This window comes from Condylura cristata, unplaced genomic scaffold (assembly GCF_000260355.1).
Source record: "Condylura cristata isolate star-nosed mole 26May11 unplaced genomic scaffold, ConCri1.0 scaffold00014, whole genome shotgun sequence".
Taxonomy (NCBI): Eukaryota; Metazoa; Chordata; class Mammalia; order Eulipotyphla; family Talpidae; genus Condylura; species Condylura cristata.
Window position 1 is genome coordinate 37,928,371 of NW_004567115.1, and position 19,766 is coordinate 37,948,136.

The following is a 19,766-nucleotide window of genomic DNA, read 5'->3' on the forward strand; positions in this document are numbered from 1 at the left end:
CCCCCATCCTTTATGCTCCTGCTATGAGTGAAAACCTGGTATTTTTCTTTTTTCTTTCTGGCTTATTGCACTAAGCATGATTCCTTGCTGCAAAGGGCATGTGTTTATCTTTTTTGATCACTGAGTAATATTCCATTGTGTATATGAATATGTGAATGTGTGTTTTTTTTTAATCGTTTCATGAAATCAAGACAGATTTTACAAAATCTGCAGAATTTTCTTCTACTGTAACTCTTGATGCTCCCACTTCCTTTTGTCTGGCTTGTGAATTGCCAGCCCTCATGGTTTTCCTTCAGCTTCCACCACTGATAGCTCTTTGTACCATTCAGTGTGTCTTTGCAGAAGGAAGGAAAACCTCAATCTTTTTTAGAAACTCCACTTTTTTATATAGTACTTTACAAATGGTCAGTTCCATGCAAATGGTAAATCAGTTTAAGTGAGCTGAGCTCATCGAGTCCCTGCTGGACTCATCACCGTTTGGAATACGTATGTGTTGCTGAAGGATTTATAACCTTCATTCCAGAGCTACTTCCTTCTACCATGAATTTACGAGATGAGTTTTATGACATAGTTTGACCTAACAGTGCTTCTAGAATTACAGAGCCCAGTGTCATGGAAGGCCCAGCAACGTAGAGCCCTCACTTCCACAAAGGCTGGCCCTTGGGCCTACTGCAGCACCACGACTAGACAACTATAGCCCCACAAGCCTTCCCTGGGCGCCCAGGCCGGAGCATGCAGCCAGGCCTGGGCACCTAGGTAGGAGGTCAAAAGGAGAACTTGCACGAGTTCTTCCCTCTCTGCTGCCCCCCCCCCATCCGTTTCCTGGAAAAGTGAAAGTGAAACCAGTGACTGCTCTTCCATGTGACAGAACAAACCCAGGGCACTGCTGCTCTTCCCTCCAGGAGAGACAGGCAGTAGATTTTAATAACCACACTGGCGAGGCACAGAGAAGGATGAGCTCTGAGAGGCACTGCATCAGAGGAAGTGGCAAGACTGCGGGATGGGATCCAGACACTGTGCAGGAACCTCGACTCAGTCTGTTTCCCAGTCAGAAGAAAACACTTCCTAGCCACACTCTTTTCCCATTTTATTTCACAGCAAACAACCACGGATGTGTTCAGTTGTTATCTCCAGACGCTGAGGGCATGCCTCTCTCTGCAGACGCAGCCTTCTGCAGCGTGCCAGCTGCAGATTTTGGTTTTTGGTTTTGTTTTTCATCTGTGGAGGTACATACCACTCTCTAGGCTTTTGCAAGTAAGGATGCCGAGGCTCAGCAGGCGAGCGGAAGCCAGGTGGTAAGACATGTCACAAACCTCCTCTTTCCACCTCAGTAAGCTCCGTCGCATGGGCAGCTTCACCAGAGACTGTCCATCACTGTTCTGTCTTCTCTAAAATCCAGTCCATGTATTCAGCAACTTTGGTGTAGACACCTGGTTTTTCCCTGCGGCCACAGCCTTCACCCCAACTGGTGATGCCCACCAAAAACCATATTCCTTTGTGTTTACAGACTAAAGGGCCACCTGAATCTCCCTGTCACAGATGGTAGAAAAAGAAAATGATAGAAAGTTAGGATAAATGTGCTTTGAAAGTTACAGTCATACCACACATCCAGTTTCTTAGAGTTCTTCAAGTCACTTAGCCTCATTGACTGTTGGGGAGGTGAAAATGATGTCATTTAGCAATGTGGTGGCATTTTCTGTTGATTCCAACAGAGATTTTGGCAGTATCATCCCATTGTCAAGTCTAGTGTCCTTATATTTTAGTACATTTTCATACATACAGTTTTCCCCCTTAATACAACATGACTCTGTGCAGACTGATATGTATGCAATCTTCATATAAATGATATTCAATTTGGTAACAGTTACAAAGCTATCAGATCACTTAGTTCTGATTAAAAAAAAAACTAGCATGATATGCTCTTGGAAAATGTAAATTTAAATGAATTTTCTTAGGTTGCCGATGGTGTAGTCTCATAATTGTAAGCATTACCTTACAAGCATCTTTTCCGCCTTCTTTATAGCCAGCACATATCACCTGTTTGGTTATTTCATGATCGCTGTATCTTTTCTGGCATTCTTCATTTGTTACCAAAGGAATATTTGCCTTTTGAAGGATATTTTGGACTTCACCTATGAAATACCAATATATAACTTCAGAAGAATAAAATGTAATAAATATGAAAATAAAACTATAGCTTTAAGACAAATGGGAAAGACAAACTTTTTATTAAAGTCAATTTGGAGATACAATTAGTAATGTTGTGGAGGTAGAATTATACAGAGGAGCAGAGAAACAGAGGAGAAAGGAGATTGAAGTGAGGGAAGGAGAAAAGTAGGGAGGAAAGTGGGAGGAGAGGGAGGGTGGGAGAGAGAGAGAGGAGAGGGGGAGATCAAGAGAGAAGACTTCAGTGGTTTTTGATTGCAGTGGTTTTGATGCAGTGTTAGGAAAATGCCAGCACCAGACTTTGCTTTCATATTCTCTGAGGTCATCTTATCTTGATAGAAATTCCCTTTTGTCACCTATCATCCTGATGCCTGGAAATTCTAACTTTTCGGGGTTTCTTTTATTTACTCAAAATATTGATGTTTAAATATGTGATGTTGAAGATAAAACCCAAACCTCTCACAACACAGGAGTATGATGTTCTTTGTGTATATGCAAGTGAGCATTTCCCATGAGGTGACTTCATAAGTCATCACGTGTTCAGGTTCCTCCTGGACATGTGGTGGGGGCGCTTGTCGTTTCGCTGAGCTAACTTTTAATTTCTTCCCATGTCAGGGTATTAGTCAAATACTTCAAAATTTGAATTAATTGAATAAAGGGCTGAATCAGGAGAGCTTTCCAAGCTCTCTCCAATAATAATGTAAATATTATTCCTTATAATTTCTATCAGGAACATAATTATAGGAAGAAGGAATGATCTGTTTTCTGAAAATGAAATACCTCATGTATTTAGAAGCAAGGGTTTTTAACATAAGATTTACCAGAAGCATTCATATGGTCTACAGATGCAGGTAGAAAAATATGTATTTATTTTAACCAACCTCCAACAGAAGCCCAATACTCCTTCCAGTTAGGAATAGAGGCAACACATACAGTTTTAGCATTGACTGCGTCATCAATTATGTATAAATTATTGCATTAACTGTATTGAAATTTCATTGGCTTCATTTTTATAATCTTGTAAGTCTTACTGAAGTATTTAAAGCATTGGTAGAGAAGTGAATCACCGGTTCCAAGATGTGTTCATGGAAAAAGCCATAAAACTAAGAGCCATAAAGTGAGAGGGCAGGCCTGCCTATATGGCCATTCATGGGGAGGGAGAATCACACTCTAGAAAACAAGAACGCTAATACTTGGACTGCCTGAATAGGCTGCCCTTGTTAGGCCTAGGTGGGTGAGTCCTCTTTGTGAACTCAAACAAATTATCTTAATTATAAAGTAATATGATTAAAAGATTACCTAAAAAATCTTCCAGGCTCATCTATCAAGATAAATTTTTGGGAATGAGGAGATTTAGAAGTTCAAGATGCTGTAGGTAATTTTAGAGAAAGGTCAATTAAACTGATCTACTCAGTATACTATGATACATAAGACTTGCCTTAGGAACAGCATTTAAAATGTCATGCCATACCTTTTTCCTCTGTGAAACCCCATCCAGTTACCCAACAGTTGGTATAAATTGTATTTGTGTCATATTTGGAAGGTAGGCAAATTTGTCTTTGGGATTCTGAAAGATAATTTTTAAATTAGGGTTTGGTTTGACAAAATTGCAGATGTTGACTTGAAAAAGGCATACTTTCCCCACAGAGTAGCACCAAGAAGAATAACATTTTTGCTTTCTGTTCAACTTCATATTTGTTTGATGAAGAACAGGGGTGTAGACCGGAGATGCTGATTCCAGGGGTGAGAAGATTTACTAGAGACATAGTAGGGAACAGAATAGACAGACTTACTGAAAAACACTGCTAAGGGGAGCAGCAGTTGAGACAAGAGAGGTCTGCTGTGCCATATGTGGGCCAGCTCCTTTGCCAGGGATTGAAGAGGTGATAGTACTGAGACTTAACCCTTAGGCCGCCATCGAGTCCCCTCTTCAACTTCTAAGGGCAGTGATTCAAGAAAATTTCTCACCATCAGCAGCATTCTTGGTACTAATTTTTTCAGCAACATTTTCAGTACTAATTTTTCTGGAAACATTTTAAAAGTCAGAACACAAACTTACTGTCAAAAGAATGGAAGAGTTCTTGTGTGTTAGTCTGTGTGCACAATCAATAATACTAGTTGAGGGTCTACACTGTCCACACACTATTTGAAAGTGCTTTGACTATTAAATTTTATTATTAGTACACACCAAGGTGTGATCACCATGCCCTCTTTACAGATGAGGAAATCAGAGATGCAAAGAGGTGAAAGAAACTTGCCTAAAGCCACAGTTCTTCATGGACAAAAGGGACTCTGTGACCGTGGAGATCTTTGCCTCCAAGGTTAGTACCTCTAGTCAGGATGCTACTGCCTTCCCAGAGCTTTCTTGTGTATCATTCTCTTCTCCATTCAATTTACTCCTAGAAATTACTATTTTGTCCGCATGCCCTCATATATTCTTGGTATGTCTAAGCTCAAAGCAATGAACACTCTGCTACTCTGTCAAAGGAAAGGAATGTTTCCCAGATGACACATTCTAATGTGTATTATTTCAGTAATATGGCACTTAGCATTCCTACCTGAAGGAACTAACTCGTGTTTCCTGCCCAGGAGTAGAAGAAATTTTGTTTTTGTCAAGCACAGGTCTTAATTTCCTTGATGATTCTTGCCTTTCCCTGAACTCCACCAACCAGAAAATAAAGACATCCTTTCCACACTCTCATCTCTCAAGCTGATGTGAAAGATTTAAGCAAAGCAATTCAGCTGGAAACCTTTGCCTGAATATGCTACGTACCAGTGTAATTCAAAGGAGCCTCAAGTTTTATTAAGGCAATGTCATGACCACTTTCAGATATTTTATAATCTTGGTGGATAATAATCTCTTTAATTTTTGAGACAGGTGTTTCTGTTGTTATCGCAGACAGATTTAAAATGCCGCCATAAATACTCCAGATATCTGGAAAGAAAAGCCTAGGAGGGAAAAATAAAGACCTACTTGAAACCAGGAGATTGGCCCTTTATTTTGTAATTTACACTTTATCTTTCAAAAAGGAACTAGAAAGAAAAAAAAAACCACTATCTATTCTATGACCTATTTTTTCTTATCTAATTTCTCCCCTGGCAGTTTGCCATCACTAACAGAATCAGTGCTGAATCTTTGACAATTTAGATTTTAAAAAACACTAAAAATGTACATTTATATAATTACTTTATGTTTACTATAAGTACAAATATAAAAATGTCACTTTTTCATTTCTGAGAGAAACTATGGTCAGACGAACCTTTAAGATTTTATCACAGGAAAATCAGGCTCAGTTCACCAAATCTGAAAGCAGTGGCTTCCATGAAATTCAAAATCCTGGCCAAATTAAGGACACTTCAGCACCATTTAAAATACAGCTATCTGGTGGGGAGCCCAGGAAAAAGGGGAATGGACTACGGGTGCTCTCTGGTGGAGAGAAAAGGATGGTGACCTCACCTGAGGGGACGAATCCTATATCGTCCAAAAATTATCACTGATGTGAGGTAAAAGCACTATATCGAAAAACAAACCAAACATTTATTTAAAATAAATAAATAAAAACAAAAGGCAAGAGATAAGAGGCACCCTGTTTCCCAAACTCACCCATCAAAGCAGTGGGCAGCAGTCAGGACCCACTGCGGGTGGATGATGGCGCCTCCACACAAGTGTCTCTGGGCTGGCAGCATGGCTTGCAAGCTCACCTGCCAGGGCCACTCGCCCCACGCAGAGTCCGTGCCTCCCACGATGCGTGCGTTTGTTTTCGTTGTGCAAACTAAAATGAGAGTGTTGGAAGTTCGAATGAGAGGAGAGTCAGAATCTCTTCTTGCCAGGGGGAACACACTAAGTAATCCCCCTTGTGTATTTCATGAGTTGCTACTACCCAAGGTAGACAAACAAAACCAGACAGACATCTCTTTACAGTTCTCTGGAAAAAGGAAGTTTACTCACTGGAGCTGTCTCCCCTTTGACACAGTCTCAAAGAGTAACCAGACATGGATGGTGTCCCGGTTGTAATCCTGGTCGGGGAACCATCCAAAGATAATCGCAAGGAACACTTACACCTATGGAAAATGACCAGAATGAAGATTAAACTTCATAGAAAAGGAACTGTCTCGCCAACTATCTTTGAAAAAGAAATGTTCACTAACTTCTTTCCTGTACAGTCTTCTGGGAGTAAAGAATAAGTGAAAAATTGACAGCGAATCATGTTGGTACAAGTCTCTTGGCAAACATTCACTCCATTCACAAAGGTCACATTCAATTCTTCCCCTCCAAAATCCATTTCTGAGTAAATTTTGAAATGACAGGGCTCTGTGCCAGTTATAAACATAAAAATGAAAACAGTAATAATTAGCCATCACATGACTTTTTAGTGCACTAAGAATTACATCATCTCTATTACTTGTCAGCTGATCATAAAATCGATCACAGTTTATGTCACACAATTATTGAATCAGATTACCAGGCAAAGTACGTTTGCAAGTTAAAAGGCTATATCCAGACATGGCATTTTCCTGAGGCGTAGGGGGGCTCGGTGTCCCACTTTTCGAAGTCTTAAGGAAACAAACGTTTCTATTAAAAAAAAAAAAAGGGAGGGAGGGGTAAATACAAAAGCACCTCATATAAAAAAAAAACCACCTGAAAATTTTATTCTTCTGAGAAATACTCTTCAAAGTACATCAGACTATAATGTTCTAATAAATTACAGAGATTAAATGTAAGTCAAGCCACATCTCCCTCTGAAGCAAAATAATAGGCACAGATAGCCTGAAAGAGAATGGTAAAGTTGCACCTTCCAAGTGAAAGAAAAATAGAGGAAAGAGCACATTCCGGGGGATTTACGGTGCTGATGCTTTTATGTAACCACAACTCCTTCCCTTGGCTCCATCTTGAATATGAAGGAGGGGGTGGGATGTTATCTGAGGGTAGAAAGGCTGGAGCCGCACCTTGATGGGGGTAAACAGGGCTCTAGTTTCTGAAACAGAGCAGTTAGCACCAACCAGCTTCAAGTAATAGCTGCCAGCAGGGATTTTGCTGCTGGCTAATTCAAAGCATTTAGGGCCTTTGTCTCTCACAGCTGGTTTTCCTTGATTCAGTGCTAGGCTTAAGTAAGAAGCAGGCAGAAAACTCTGCTAATCTTTTAACTAATCTGCACCTATCAGAAAAGCACTCCAACTGTGGGTTTAATTAAGCGTTTTGAGGAAAATGAATAAAACTTGAGAAAAAAATCTGACTGTAGAAGTAAATGACTACAGGATAGTTCACATATTACACAGACACACTCGCCTTTGGGATTCTATCCTCCAAAACTTCGTGTAGAAGGTGAAGAAGAGGCAGCTGGGATGGTAGGTGCAGATGGTTCGACAGACCAGAGCATCTGGGGCAGTAACTCTGGCAATGTCCACATCGGTAAAGGCCAGATGTTGGAAGATGTTCATGTGGCAGCCTGTGGATTCGCAGAAGGAGAGTTCTCAGCATGTAACAAGATGCTGAGGAGATTTTGACCATTTGTTACTCGTAGCACTAAATATCCTAAATGTAAGAGTGTATGTTAAAGCATCCCTAAACTTGTTTGCTATTTAAAAGATGGAAAAAGTTATCTAGTTCTGATAAGACAGAGTCATACCTCAGAGGAATTAACTAAGTCACTTATACTTCCGGCTCCATGCCCAACCAGTGCAAATAGTGATAGAGTAAATGGGCTCTCAGATAAGCATTTGCGTATTTGCCTCCTTTAACAAATTTATGACGAAATTGGTTTTCCCAGACTTCTGAATTGTCTGTGGGTTTACTTTTTTTCTCTCCTTTCCTTGCAGTTTCTCTTCTTTTGACAGGTTTAGGGTCAAGGAAAGGAAATCCCAAACAAAAGCAAATAGTGAGAAAGCAGGCCCACTCCTCTTCCTCCCTGAGCTGCTCCCTGCCCCCTCCCCATTACTCTTGCTGATTCCCCATTTCTGTTTGTCTTAGTGTAAATAAAGGCCGGTGCCCACTGGTCTCCATCCCAGCACCAACTTTTACTCCCTCCCCCTTGGGGACACTTGCCCACCTTCCCTTTTCTTTGTTGAACACTGTATAAATAGTCCTGTAACTTGCCAAAGAGGAGGACGGTTGTCTTTCCGACATCAGTCTGCTGCCCTCCTCATTTGTCGACAAATAAAACCACTTTCCTTCTCCTGAAACTCTGTTTCCTTTTATTGGCTGAGGGAAATTGAGACTGGCATTCAGTAACAACAGCATGTGCATATATGTCACCCGGACCCTGAGTTCATAGCTTTCGGAACAAGAGGTATTATGTTACATTTTTCTGAATCTTATGAAAAGAATTTTTATAAAAAGAAATAAATATCTCAGGTCACTAACAAGAAAAATCAAGTGCCCATTGAAATTGGAGCAGGAGAAAACCCCCTTTTTTATCCTTTTATGATTATAATTCATATTTATCGGTGTTTCTATTATTTACTCAATTTGATAATATAAATCTAACAAAATTATAGTGGCTAAAATATAACAGCAATAATTATGGGAAGAACAAAATAATACTAATTCAAGTAGTTGGATCAAAAGAGAGTTTCTCCCCACAATGTTATTTTTATGTCAGTGGTCTAGGCAATGAAGAGTCTGGTTTTCTTACTATTCTAAAAAAAAAAAAACAGACTTCAAGTTGGGGGCGAATTTAACAGGTCATGTGTGCCTAGCTATAGTTTCATCTTCTTAAGGATACCCCTGGCAAGTTTTTGAACATTGACTTAGATATCTAGAGTGATAAGGAGTTCACTACCTCATGGCAAGGCCCTTTTCTTTTCTGGACTATGCTTACGTGTTAGGAAATATTTTAATTTTTTAATTAAAAATAAGCTGAGGTTACCTTGGTTTGCAGAGTTGTATATGATTTAGAGGCATAGGATCACCCCCTTGAGGTATAGGTCACCACACCCGCCACCAGTGCACCTTAAGTCCTCCCCCATAATGCACTCCTCACTTGGTCTCCCTCCTCAGTCTCCTGCTTCTCCTGCCTGGCAGCCTGAATTCTACAGTCAGATTTCGAGGGTTATTAGTTCTGTTTGTTTTTAAAGATTTATTTATTTATGCATACAGAACTGAGGTACAGGGGGTGGAAGGATTCACCAGAGACAGAGTAGAGAGCAGAACAGGCAGATCTACTGAAAAGCATTGCTGAGGGGAGCAGTGGTCTGGTGAGGAGAGGTCTGCCTCACCCTGTGAGTCACCTCATTGGCCAGGGATGTAGGTGCTGCACTGGCTGTTTCATAGTGCTGTGCTTTAACCCGTTGCACCACCAGGGAGGTGCAACTAGTTCAATTTTATCTGACTTTTTGTTCTGTTTCTCTATATTCCACAAGAAACTCAGGAAACTTTGAGTAAAATAACTCAAAGCAATCCAGGCCTAACTCAGCATAATCAGACTGTTGAAAGCAAAAGATAAAATATATTGAATGTAGCAGGAGAAAGGGCATTTGTTATACACAAACTGCTACCAGTAAGAATAACCACTGATTTCTCATAAGGCCAATAAGACCCAAAGGCAGTAAGATAATAAATTCAAAATATTAAAAGGAAAAGACTGTTAGCCAAGAATTCTATATTTACCAAAACTATCCTTTAAAAATTATGGGGAAAAGATACCTGCACCCCCATGTTTACTGCAGCTTTATTTACAATTGGAAAGACATGGAAGCAGCCCAAATGTCCAAAAGTGGATGACTGGATTAAAAAGATGTGGTACATAAACACAATGGAATATTACTCAGCAACCAAAAAAAAGAAACACATGCCTTTTTCAGGAACATGGATGGAGCTGGAAAAGATCATGCATAGTGAAATAAACCAGAAAGAAAAGGAAAAATACCGGATGGTTTCACTCATAGCAGGAGTATAACGGGCCAGGCGAGAGAATAATAATAATAAACAGCCATATACCAGAGACATTTTAGGGGGGGGTGGAGTGGGGAATGGTGGGGGGAGGGAAATGTGCTGGACTATGGTGATGGCACAGGGTGATTTGGTGATGGGAAGCCCAAGGGGATTGCAAGTGAGATGGAAAATGCACAGAATGATGTAAAAATAAACTATTATAATTTTTTTTTAAAAAGGTGGGTGAAAGAATGTGGGAGTGGATAAATAAAAGAATTGAAGAACTGAAAGAAATTAAAAGACAAAAAAATTATGCAGAAACAGTAAATCAGAAATGAAAGGGATTGTAAATACCATTAACAACTGTATGCTAACAAATTACAAAATATAAACAAAATGGATAAATACCTAGAAATACACAAACCACTGAAACTGACTGAAAAAGAACTAGAAAATCTGAATTGACTAATAAAATGTAGAGATTGAATTTATAATTAAAAACTACCCACTTGGAAAAGCCAGGGTCTGGAGAACTTTCCCGCTCAATTCTACTAAGTTTTTAAAGAAGAATGAATACCCTAGAGAAAAAGTAGCCAGACAGTTACCTATTTCTGAGTGTGCACAGGGCTTCAGTGAGAATCCAGATACCACATTATCCAGGACCTTTATACTGGTAGGTGTACCTCCAGGACCATGCTTGAGTAAGCACTTGTTCCTGAGTGAAAGACCAGAGGTTCCTAAGTGAAAGACCAGAGATTACTCTGCTTTTACACATTGAGTTACATCCAGCAGTCCATTCTGACTTGAAATGATCCATGATGTGTGTAAAATAAACAAAGTAATGAGAACAATGACCCTGAAAAAACGAGAGGGCTTTGTATTAATAAGCAAATAGCCAACGGGTGGGAAATCTCCTCATTCTCCAGGCACACACTCTCTCTGTGCCACATGAAAAGTATTTGGCTTCAGGAAAAATACCAAAATTGAGTAAGCAAATAAAGGGAGAGGTTCAGTCTAAAAGTCTTGTTTGTTTTGCAGCTGGGGTTAAAAAAAAAAAAAAAGATTACAAAGAGCAAAAATCCTAAAAATACCATCAGAAAGAACAAATGCTATGAATTTTACTCACCGATATCCTGGAATATAAAATTTGTCTGTAGCATAGGTAAAAAACTGGCAAAGGATATTGTTGGTACACCTTTTCTGGCATTCTTCAACACTTTCAGCTATAGATACATTAAAATTGGCTCCTCTAATATCAGTTCCTTGGTAAATATCTCGGTGGCAAGCTGTCCAAATAAAACATACAGGGCAAAATCAGTATCCTTTCTAGAAGTACATCATCCATTGTTGAACCATTTGAACAGGGTAATTTTGAAGGATAATAGTCCATTTATGACATCTTCCTTATTAACTAGGAGCTTTGGGGCTTTTTTATTACATCACTGAATTATTAAGCTGCATTTGAAATACATACGTTCCAAAAGATGTTAGAACACTACCAAAAAAAAAAAAAATCTACTGTACTTCCAAAAATACAAGATATATGCAGCAATACAAGTAATATTTCATGTTGAAATTATCATTGAGTAATGGAAGATAAATGAGCCAGTAATACTGAAGACCTTACTGATGTATGCTAGGGATTGAACTTCAACCTCTTGCAGTGATAGGGCTTTATCTCTGTGTTATTTCTGAGTATCCAGCCACTCCTATTTGCTTGTGAATTGCATCTGTTAGCCCTGTCATTGACAGCTATATGTCAAATCATTATACATGATTTGTATATGTATAATGAAGCCATTTTTGTTCTTGCTTTAAAATTTTGTTACATTCCCCTTAGGCACCTTTTTAGTTGAAATTAATCTATTAAAAATTATGGATTATTCTTAAATAGAATGTGAATGAAAGAGTACTGAAAAAAGTACCATATTATTTTTTCTTTAAATTTTCCTGTGATATACAATTGAAAATAATGCTTAATTAACTTATAGTAAGTTTCATTAAGATGTAAGTTTTATCTGTAAAATAGGAAACATACTCCTCCTTGGGAAACTAGATCAACTAAATCAGGTTGCCATGTTTATGACTGAGGAGAAGCTGCAGGTATGAGGTGTGTGTGTGTGTCAGAGTTGTATTAATGGGAGAGGAAAGGATAAAAAATGTTTAAGCATCTAAAATTAAAGTAACTGTATAGATAAAGTAACTAAAGGCAAAAAGCAGTGATATGTCTTAGTCTTCATATTTTGTTTTAGAAATATTGTTTTTTTTAAACTTTTTTTTAAGATTTATTTATGTATGCATACAGAACTAGGGTATAAGCCAGAGGTGCAGGGGTGGCGAGAGGATTCACCAGAGACAGAGTGGGGAGCAGAACAGGCAGATTGATGAAATACACTGCTGAGGGGAGCAGTGGGCGGGTCAGGAGAGGCCTGTGGCGCCATGTGGTCACCTCTGGGGTGAGGATCGAACTTTCGAACTTTCGCTGAAGTGGCTACAACTAGCTTTGCAGTGCTGTGCTTTAACACATTGTGTCACCAGGGAGGGCCCTAGAAATATTATTCCTAACAAGATTTTTAGAGCCTCCTCCTTCAGTTTAGGTTTAGGGGTACACAACAGCTTCTTAACCTTGGCACTGCAGGCATTTGGAGCTAGACAAGCTGTGTTGGTGGGGGCTTCCCTGTGAATGTTTAACAGCTTCACTAGCCTCTGCACCCTCTGCCACCTAAATGTTATCTCTAAATATTGCTAAGTGCCCCCGGAAGAAAGGGAAAATTACACTGGCTGAGAACCACTAGGGTCCCTCATGTGAAGTAAGGAGGGGCACCCTCTGGATCCACTTCAGGTTCTTGTCTGGGATCAAGGGAATATGATGTTTGATTGTTCACTTTCTGCCTGCCTTACACTGGAGTGAACCTCAGAAATAAGAGCGGCTGGTGGAGCGTGTGTTGACTGACAAAGGCAAGGCTGGGCCGCATCTCGGTTCTGAGTGCTCCCTCCGAAGTCCAGTATAGTGGAGACTTCAAGCCAGAGCTTCTCTAAGGCAAACCCACTATTCACTCAAATCCTGCAAAGAAATTCCCACCTTACCGCTTATTTGATGACCACATTGCTTTAAGGAATGTCCAGAAATTGCATTCATCCGTGATACTCTTGGCAAGGATCCTGTAACACTGTCTTTTAAGAAGCAACCAAACCTGTTTTTAAAAGTAGCTTCACTTAGGAAGTAAAATAGTAAACATTGAGGATACGTCTAGCATTTGACACACTGATAAATATATCCAGCGATAAGGAAAATAATACAGCTTCCCTGACATGTGCTAGTATATTTTCCTGGGAGGAATTCTACAATATCTCCTAGTCGTCGTAATAGCCAGTGTCAGCTTTACTTTCCTGCACACTCACATTTCTAGGCACAGAAGTTCAGTTATATTTAAGAGTTAAAGTGAGCACCAGATCAAGTTATATTTAAGAGTTAAAGTGAGCACCAGATCACTGAGCAATGGGGGGATATTACTGCAGGAAATGCCAGTCAGTCCAAGTGGCTTAGTGTGGCCATCAGACACGAGGCTCTGTATTCTCAAGAGAAGAGCAAAATTGGATCAGCAGTCGTCAAAATGAGGTCCTCCTGGGCCTGTCTCCAAAGCAGGGTCATGAGCCCCTCATCAGAGTCAGCAGAGAAACGACAGTGTCTGAGTCGTTTGATTAAAAGTTCTTATTAGCCACCGTGGAGGTGTGATAATCAATACCGATGTAGACCTCCCTTTCCCAAGGGCCTGGTGAAGGAGAAAACCAGTGATATCCTGCTGTGGGTTTATACCTCCACTTTTGGGTAAATGGGGCTTGGATAGACAAGCTGAAGTGTTTACCATTTCCACTGGGCCCTTCCCCTCCCTCAGATCTAAATCATTTCAGTAACTCAGTTGAAATGCCCAGATTGCCTTCTTTGGTTGAAAGTGAAGGAACCAAAATGATGAATCCCAAAAGAGTTTTCTGCTTTTCTTTTGAGGCAATTTAGGGAATTAACTCTTTCATTCATTTCTTAGTTTTCCTAAGATATTGCTTTCATCCACTCATCCAGGCAATGCGTTTTACTGAGGCTGTTGTAAAAAAAGTGTTAATGATGTTTCCTATGTTCCTAAATTTTTACGGAACTATATTCTGACTTTGTAGATTATATTTCTAAATACATTTATCCTGGATATTGGTCAAAATTAAAGAAAATTGTGATGAAATTATGACTACACAAGAAACTATGACCTAGTAAGTCTTAATTACCAACTATTTTCCCAAATGCTCTCACTTTTCCAAGTTACTAATTCTGGATATTATTCAATTACATTCTCAACAAAATGCTTGCCTTCTCTTATACGAGGGTTGTTATCCACAAATGTAAGCATAGGTTAGATTGCAGGTATGCTTCCTTACTCAGGTGAAATATGCACCTGCTATTAGATTTTCTTGAGACAATCTCTTAGCCCACCGGTCTTTTTGTATTTTCTTGAGACTATGGATAGAAGGGACTAGTTGCTGTCACTTTAAGTGAATGAAACAATTATTTAACATTTATATTTCTAGATCCAAGAGACCTGGCTTCTTCAATAGGTATAGCTTTAAGAATTTGCTTAGGTAAGAACCACTCCAAGTGATTCCAATGAAGCTGATCCTTGAATCCTAGTTGAAAAGTATACTTTTGCTACGTGTTGTCCCTGTTTGCATACAACTGATTCCATTTTGAGAAATGACTAATTTCTCCTATAATGAAAAATTACCTTTTGCCCGTGTTATTTGTTGCACTTGCAGGAAGAAAGCTAAATAGCAAACACCTTGGGTGAAAGGTGCACGTCATCTGGCAGTGGTGGGTGCTTGGAGAATAGATGGCAGCTACATCCCCACCTTTAAAGAAGGTATTTCTATAAAGTTGAATCAGGCATCCTGTGATGTAATCATTAAAAAAAAAAGCACATAATTACAAACCAGTGCATGCAATAATTTTAATAGAAATATACCTGGGTTTTACACCTTATTACTTCCTCCACTAACTACCTGGTGATCTATACAACTTGACTTTCACTGAAGAGGGAAAATTAATATATTAAAGGAAATATGTGACCAATGCAAAATGTTGTTTAAAGTCCTTTTCTGATACTTTACATTAACAAACAAACAACTCTTGGTTGATTTTTATTAAATCATATAATAATTTGCACATAAATTATCCTCATTTGGTCTCTCCCTACCAGGTTAAGGAGATTTCACACTTCCAAAGTAGCCATATTTTAGGGGCTGTTTGGGTACAGTGGGGAGCATGTTAGTCTTGTAAAAATAACCACGTATGAGCTCTTTTTCAAAACACTTTATAGCAAATATCCCCACTAGAGTCTCCCAGCAGCTCTGTAAGGGGAGCTAGAGACTGGCCTTATACATATCTGACATTTTTTTAAAAAGAAAAGTTAAGTGAAAGTACAGACCTGGGGCTAATGAGTGTCCTGGGACATGAATCCAGCCTTCGGCTTCTACTCTTGTTCCCTTCTCTAGGGTGCAATTTTAAATGTTTCTCATCTCAGTTTAATACAAGCATGCTAGCAATTTTTTGGGTGTTGGTTCCTTCACAAATGTGTGCAGAGGAGACAGTATGTGCAGAGTCTCTACAGCTTTTTTAGGTAGCATAAGCAAATACTAAATTGAAATTCTGAACTACTTGCTGTTTGGAATTGTTCACAACTCTAAATATGTGGGAACGCATCCCACATATCATTAGAGTTGTGAATGTTACCTTTTATTATAATTAACTGTTTCAAATATTAAAGTGTTGGGTTTAATTTAGGTTTACCATTTCAAAGTCTGTTTAATATGCTTTTCCTACCCAGGTGGCACATTCACTTTCAGATGATCACCTGTCCATGAATACCCCTATAGTTCAATGACAGCTTGTCCCCAGACCCCCATCAACAGTCATGCTTCAGTTTCACTGTTTCTGCATGGCCTTTCAGGGATTGGGCATTTTGTTACACTCCAAAGATTAAAATCTCCTCTGCATTATCCTAGCCCTATCAGATTCTGGCCCTGAGTTTATAATGACAATTCAACCCAACAAGTTGGCTTCTGTCCCTCTCAGGGGTATGGCTAAAATGACTAGCCCTTGGGGGGAAGGTTTATATTTAGAAAAACAGAGAACTCTCAGGTAGAAGCTTCTGGGAATACAAGTTCCCAAGTATACAGACTTAGATTTCATATGTATATAAATACTGTGTAGTCGGTACAGTGACAGCTTCTCCACCATGATGATGCACAGAATAAACAATGGGGAGTTGTCATTCTGCGAAAACCCAGTGAACAGCCCTGAAAGGGGTGACTGGTAATACACTAACTTTGATGTGGACCAAAAAGCAAGTTCTAGTAGGTGTTGGTGCTTATTCTCATAATTTAGCAATGATGATAGCAATGATGACAAAGACACTGAAGGCATGTTTGTGTTGTATTTTAGATTGTGTATAAGGCACTGTTATGTAACTGTTCTCATAGCATAAAATACTACATCACATCATGTCACACTGGTCTTTGTGTATTCATAGACTTTGGAGTGGTTATTAGGTCGTATTTTTAAAGATAAGAAAAGCACTCTAATTTGTAAAATTTGGGGGAAGAAATATAAACATGAAAATAGTTAAATATCATATATGAAAATAATGTGAAATACTATTTCATATTATTTATGTGAATATGAAATATTCATATGAAAATAGTTAAGTATAATATATAAAGCCAAGTTAAAATTGCAAGCTGTCATAACTCATCATATTAGCAAAACACTTCAACTGTATGTTATCAGTATTAGTGGACTGATTCTAATTGTAAATAGTAATTTTTAAAAAGTCATTCAATGGCTAGCTCAACACAAAATCCATCGTTTCAAAAGTCAGAGAACCCTTGGTGGATCTGACTGGGAGAAGTGCATGGGCCTGGTGCTCAGCTAATCCCATGAAGTCACGCTTTGTCTTGCATTTGTTCTGCTCCATGATGGTCTCAGAAGCTCGTGCTGTGCATTCTCAGATCTGTCAAACCCAATGGGAAGCAAGAGTCTGCTTCTTGAGGTGTCAACTCTAGTCTCACTTGGCTTGATCAAGTCGCTGCAAACAGCAGCTCGGGCACCTGTTTTGCTGGTTCAGATCAGCCTGGGTCACTGGTATTTGGACCCAAACTGGGAGATAGAAATTCCCAGAAATAAATTTTCTGTGTCCAGAGGGGCATATTTGCCCAACTACAAAGCCATCGATGCTGCGTAGGGCTGTCTAAGGAGGGTAGATGACCACACTCACCTGCTGGTACGAAAGGGCAACGTGGAACAACCCCTCTGAAAAGCGACTTCACAATGTGTGTCGTAAAGCCTCGGAAGTATTCATACCTTTATCGCTAGCATTCTTATTTCCAAAGTCTTATTTTACAGAAATAAAATTGAATATATGTATAGAGGTAAAATGAAAAATACCAGCAATAGGAAAGAAGATTAAACACAAAACCTGTGTGTATATATATACACTTATGATATATTATACATACACATATATACACACACATATGTGCTTGAAAAGATAACTATAAATTGGAAGTATAAGTCATAAAATTTATCTATAATTAATAATATTTCTGTTAAATATGAAATAGATATATGTAGAAAAATAACAGAGTGTTTTTCCAAAACAAGTATTTCGCTAAAAAAGGGCATTAACCAAGGTTATTTTGGCACTTTGGGACTACAGACAGTATAGAGTCTCTCATTTTCTGGTTATTTGCAACTCTTAATTTTCTTCACATGATCATCTCCCAAAGAAATGAAATTGAAGTAGCCATAATATCTCTGACTTCCCCTTCCCAGCAGTCCAGGGGAGTGTGTTGGGGATGACTATGGCTCAGAGGAGCATTTGGAGTAAGGGAGAGGAAGCACAGAAATAACAATGTCTTAAAGAAACTGTATCTCTTTGCACATACAGCCCTTATGCGGGAGGCATTGATCTGAGCCATCCATTGAGAGGGATGTTAGCAAGCCTCTGCTGTGGCCATCTGAGTTTACATGGGCCCAGAATTCACCTCCAACAGCGCTACGGACAACGCCACTCTGCAATGATTAATGGAAAAGTTGCTGAGACCATCACTGTTATTTATTTTTTTCAGAGTCATCTTTTTTCTTTGAAAATTTAATAAAATGGGCAAAATCAAAATAGAGGTTTTGAAACTGGAATAATTCAAATGAATGGCTTGCTAAATTAAATTTAAATCAAATACTTTCATTTCTGACATGGTTCACCAGTGGCCTAAAAGTATAAAAATAAGTACCAGGTTCCTGTTTTATGATACTTAGGTTGACCCCAGATACTATAAAATGTCTAGCAGTTTTGAATATTCAGGTAACGTAGAATTTTTAAATGTTTATTTAAAAAAAATGGAGGGCTGATTGTTTTAAGACTGCTGTGTAAAGAATGATGTCCAAACAAATGACTCTTCTGGTAATGGGAGTTTAAAGATGCTCACTTGTAGACTTCTCCTCTGGGGTGTGTAGGGCCATACTTCAAGGCAGTAGTAGTAAAAAGATATATGTCCTGTCTTAGCGGAGCCTGTCTTCTTGCCAAAGCCGGATGCTGAATAGCTTTCTCTGGGGCGGGCATGTGTGTCTTGCTAACTACTTCCTCACATACTCTTAATTTTATGTCTCATTAATCATCCACTTACCACAGGAAACTGTAGTAAACAAGGAAGCGAAATAAGCTGCTTGCCTGAATGAAATCATCCTAAAAGAAAAAGCAATGCATGCATAACTCTGCTGGTTGTAGATCGTAGTTAACATTAACTTTCACTTTAGAGTTTGTCTGTGGATGTCTAAGTGGCAAACCTAAGCACTCAACTGCCGGAGCAGAAAGCGGATGTTTTCTTTACATTTTGTGCCTAAGATCTAGGGTTAGCATATGTGAAGCCCACCAGTGACTATTGTGCTTATTGTTCATTTGTTACTGTTACCAGTCATGAGAAAGATAATTAAGAACAAGGAATTAAACATACCTGAAACTTCTGTGTTTGAGCAGAAAGAAAATTACAGCGACAATGCCAATAATAATCAGTCTGGAATCGTTAATTAAAGAAATACTCTGAAAATATTCAAGCCTGTTTTTAATTTTAAAATCAGTCAAAATTCTTTGTTTTAAAAATATCTCACACTATATTCCACATATATCAGTTTCTCCTTACTCTCTACATAGGAAATTAAAGCATACACCAATAGGTTCCCCATAGAGTTAATCTATGCTTCATTAAAAAAAATATATATATACGGTTTGGAAGCAATCAGAATAACAGAAATTCTATACCTGAAAGTACAATTGTGCCTGTGTTGCTGGAGGTGAGGGTGTCTTTCGCCACTTAAAAATGGACAAGCGTCAGGCTTTCTGAAGCTGACTCTGTGGACCGTATTTGCTTGGCTCCAATGTTGACTTTGGTTATCTGCAAGTTTCAAGTTTTTTGTCCTGTCAGCAAAATCTATGACTATCCCATTCCTGTGTTCAGTTATCTAATGTATTAACTCTTTCATGCTAGGGCCACACAATTCACACGCAGGTTTTAAACAATATTCCCAAATAGCTATTTGTGGTCCTGTAGCATAAATCTCAATGAACTGGACCTCTCCATTGCACAGCTGAACAAAGGTGGGATGGATAGTTCATCCTGGAAGGATCTTTGGGTA

At 38.9% G+C, this 19,766-nt stretch overlaps 1 protein-coding gene across 1 annotated transcript; it reads right to left on the reverse strand.

Annotated features, from left to right (window-relative positions):
• Nucleotides 1–1,501: 1,501 nt before the first annotated feature.
• Nucleotides 1,502–18,818, reverse strand: KLKB1 (kallikrein B, plasma (Fletcher factor) 1). The gene is made up of 13 exons (XM_012724833.1): nt 18,761–18,818; nt 14,806–14,968; nt 13,124–13,230; nt 11,163–11,322; nt 10,642–10,751; nt 7,454–7,613; nt 6,630–6,739; nt 6,316–6,478; nt 6,116–6,228; nt 5,771–5,939; nt 4,940–5,115; nt 3,638–3,733; nt 1,502–1,530 (listed from the first exon to the last, which is right to left on the reverse strand). Exons 1-13 carry the CDS (start codon nt 18,816–18,818, stop codon nt 1,502–1,504), a joined length of 1,614 nt encoding a protein of 537 aa, XP_012580287.1.
• Nucleotides 18,819–19,766: the final 948 nt, after the last annotated feature.

Excerpts from the sequence above, each read along its gene's own strand:
- KLKB1 (XM_012724833.1), bottom strand. The coding sequence starts at position 18,818 with ATGATTTCATTCAGGCAAGCAGCTTATTTCGCTTCCTTGTTTACTACA. Across the intron at positions 7,614-10,641 it reads CTGTGCACACTCAGAAATAG|GCTGCCACATGAACATCTTC; the intron begins GTAACTGTCTGG and ends GCGAATCCACAG. Across the intron at positions 3,734-4,939 it reads GGCTCCTTTGAATTACACTG|AATCCCAAAGACAAATTTGC; the intron begins GTACGTAGCATA and ends ATTATCTTTCAG.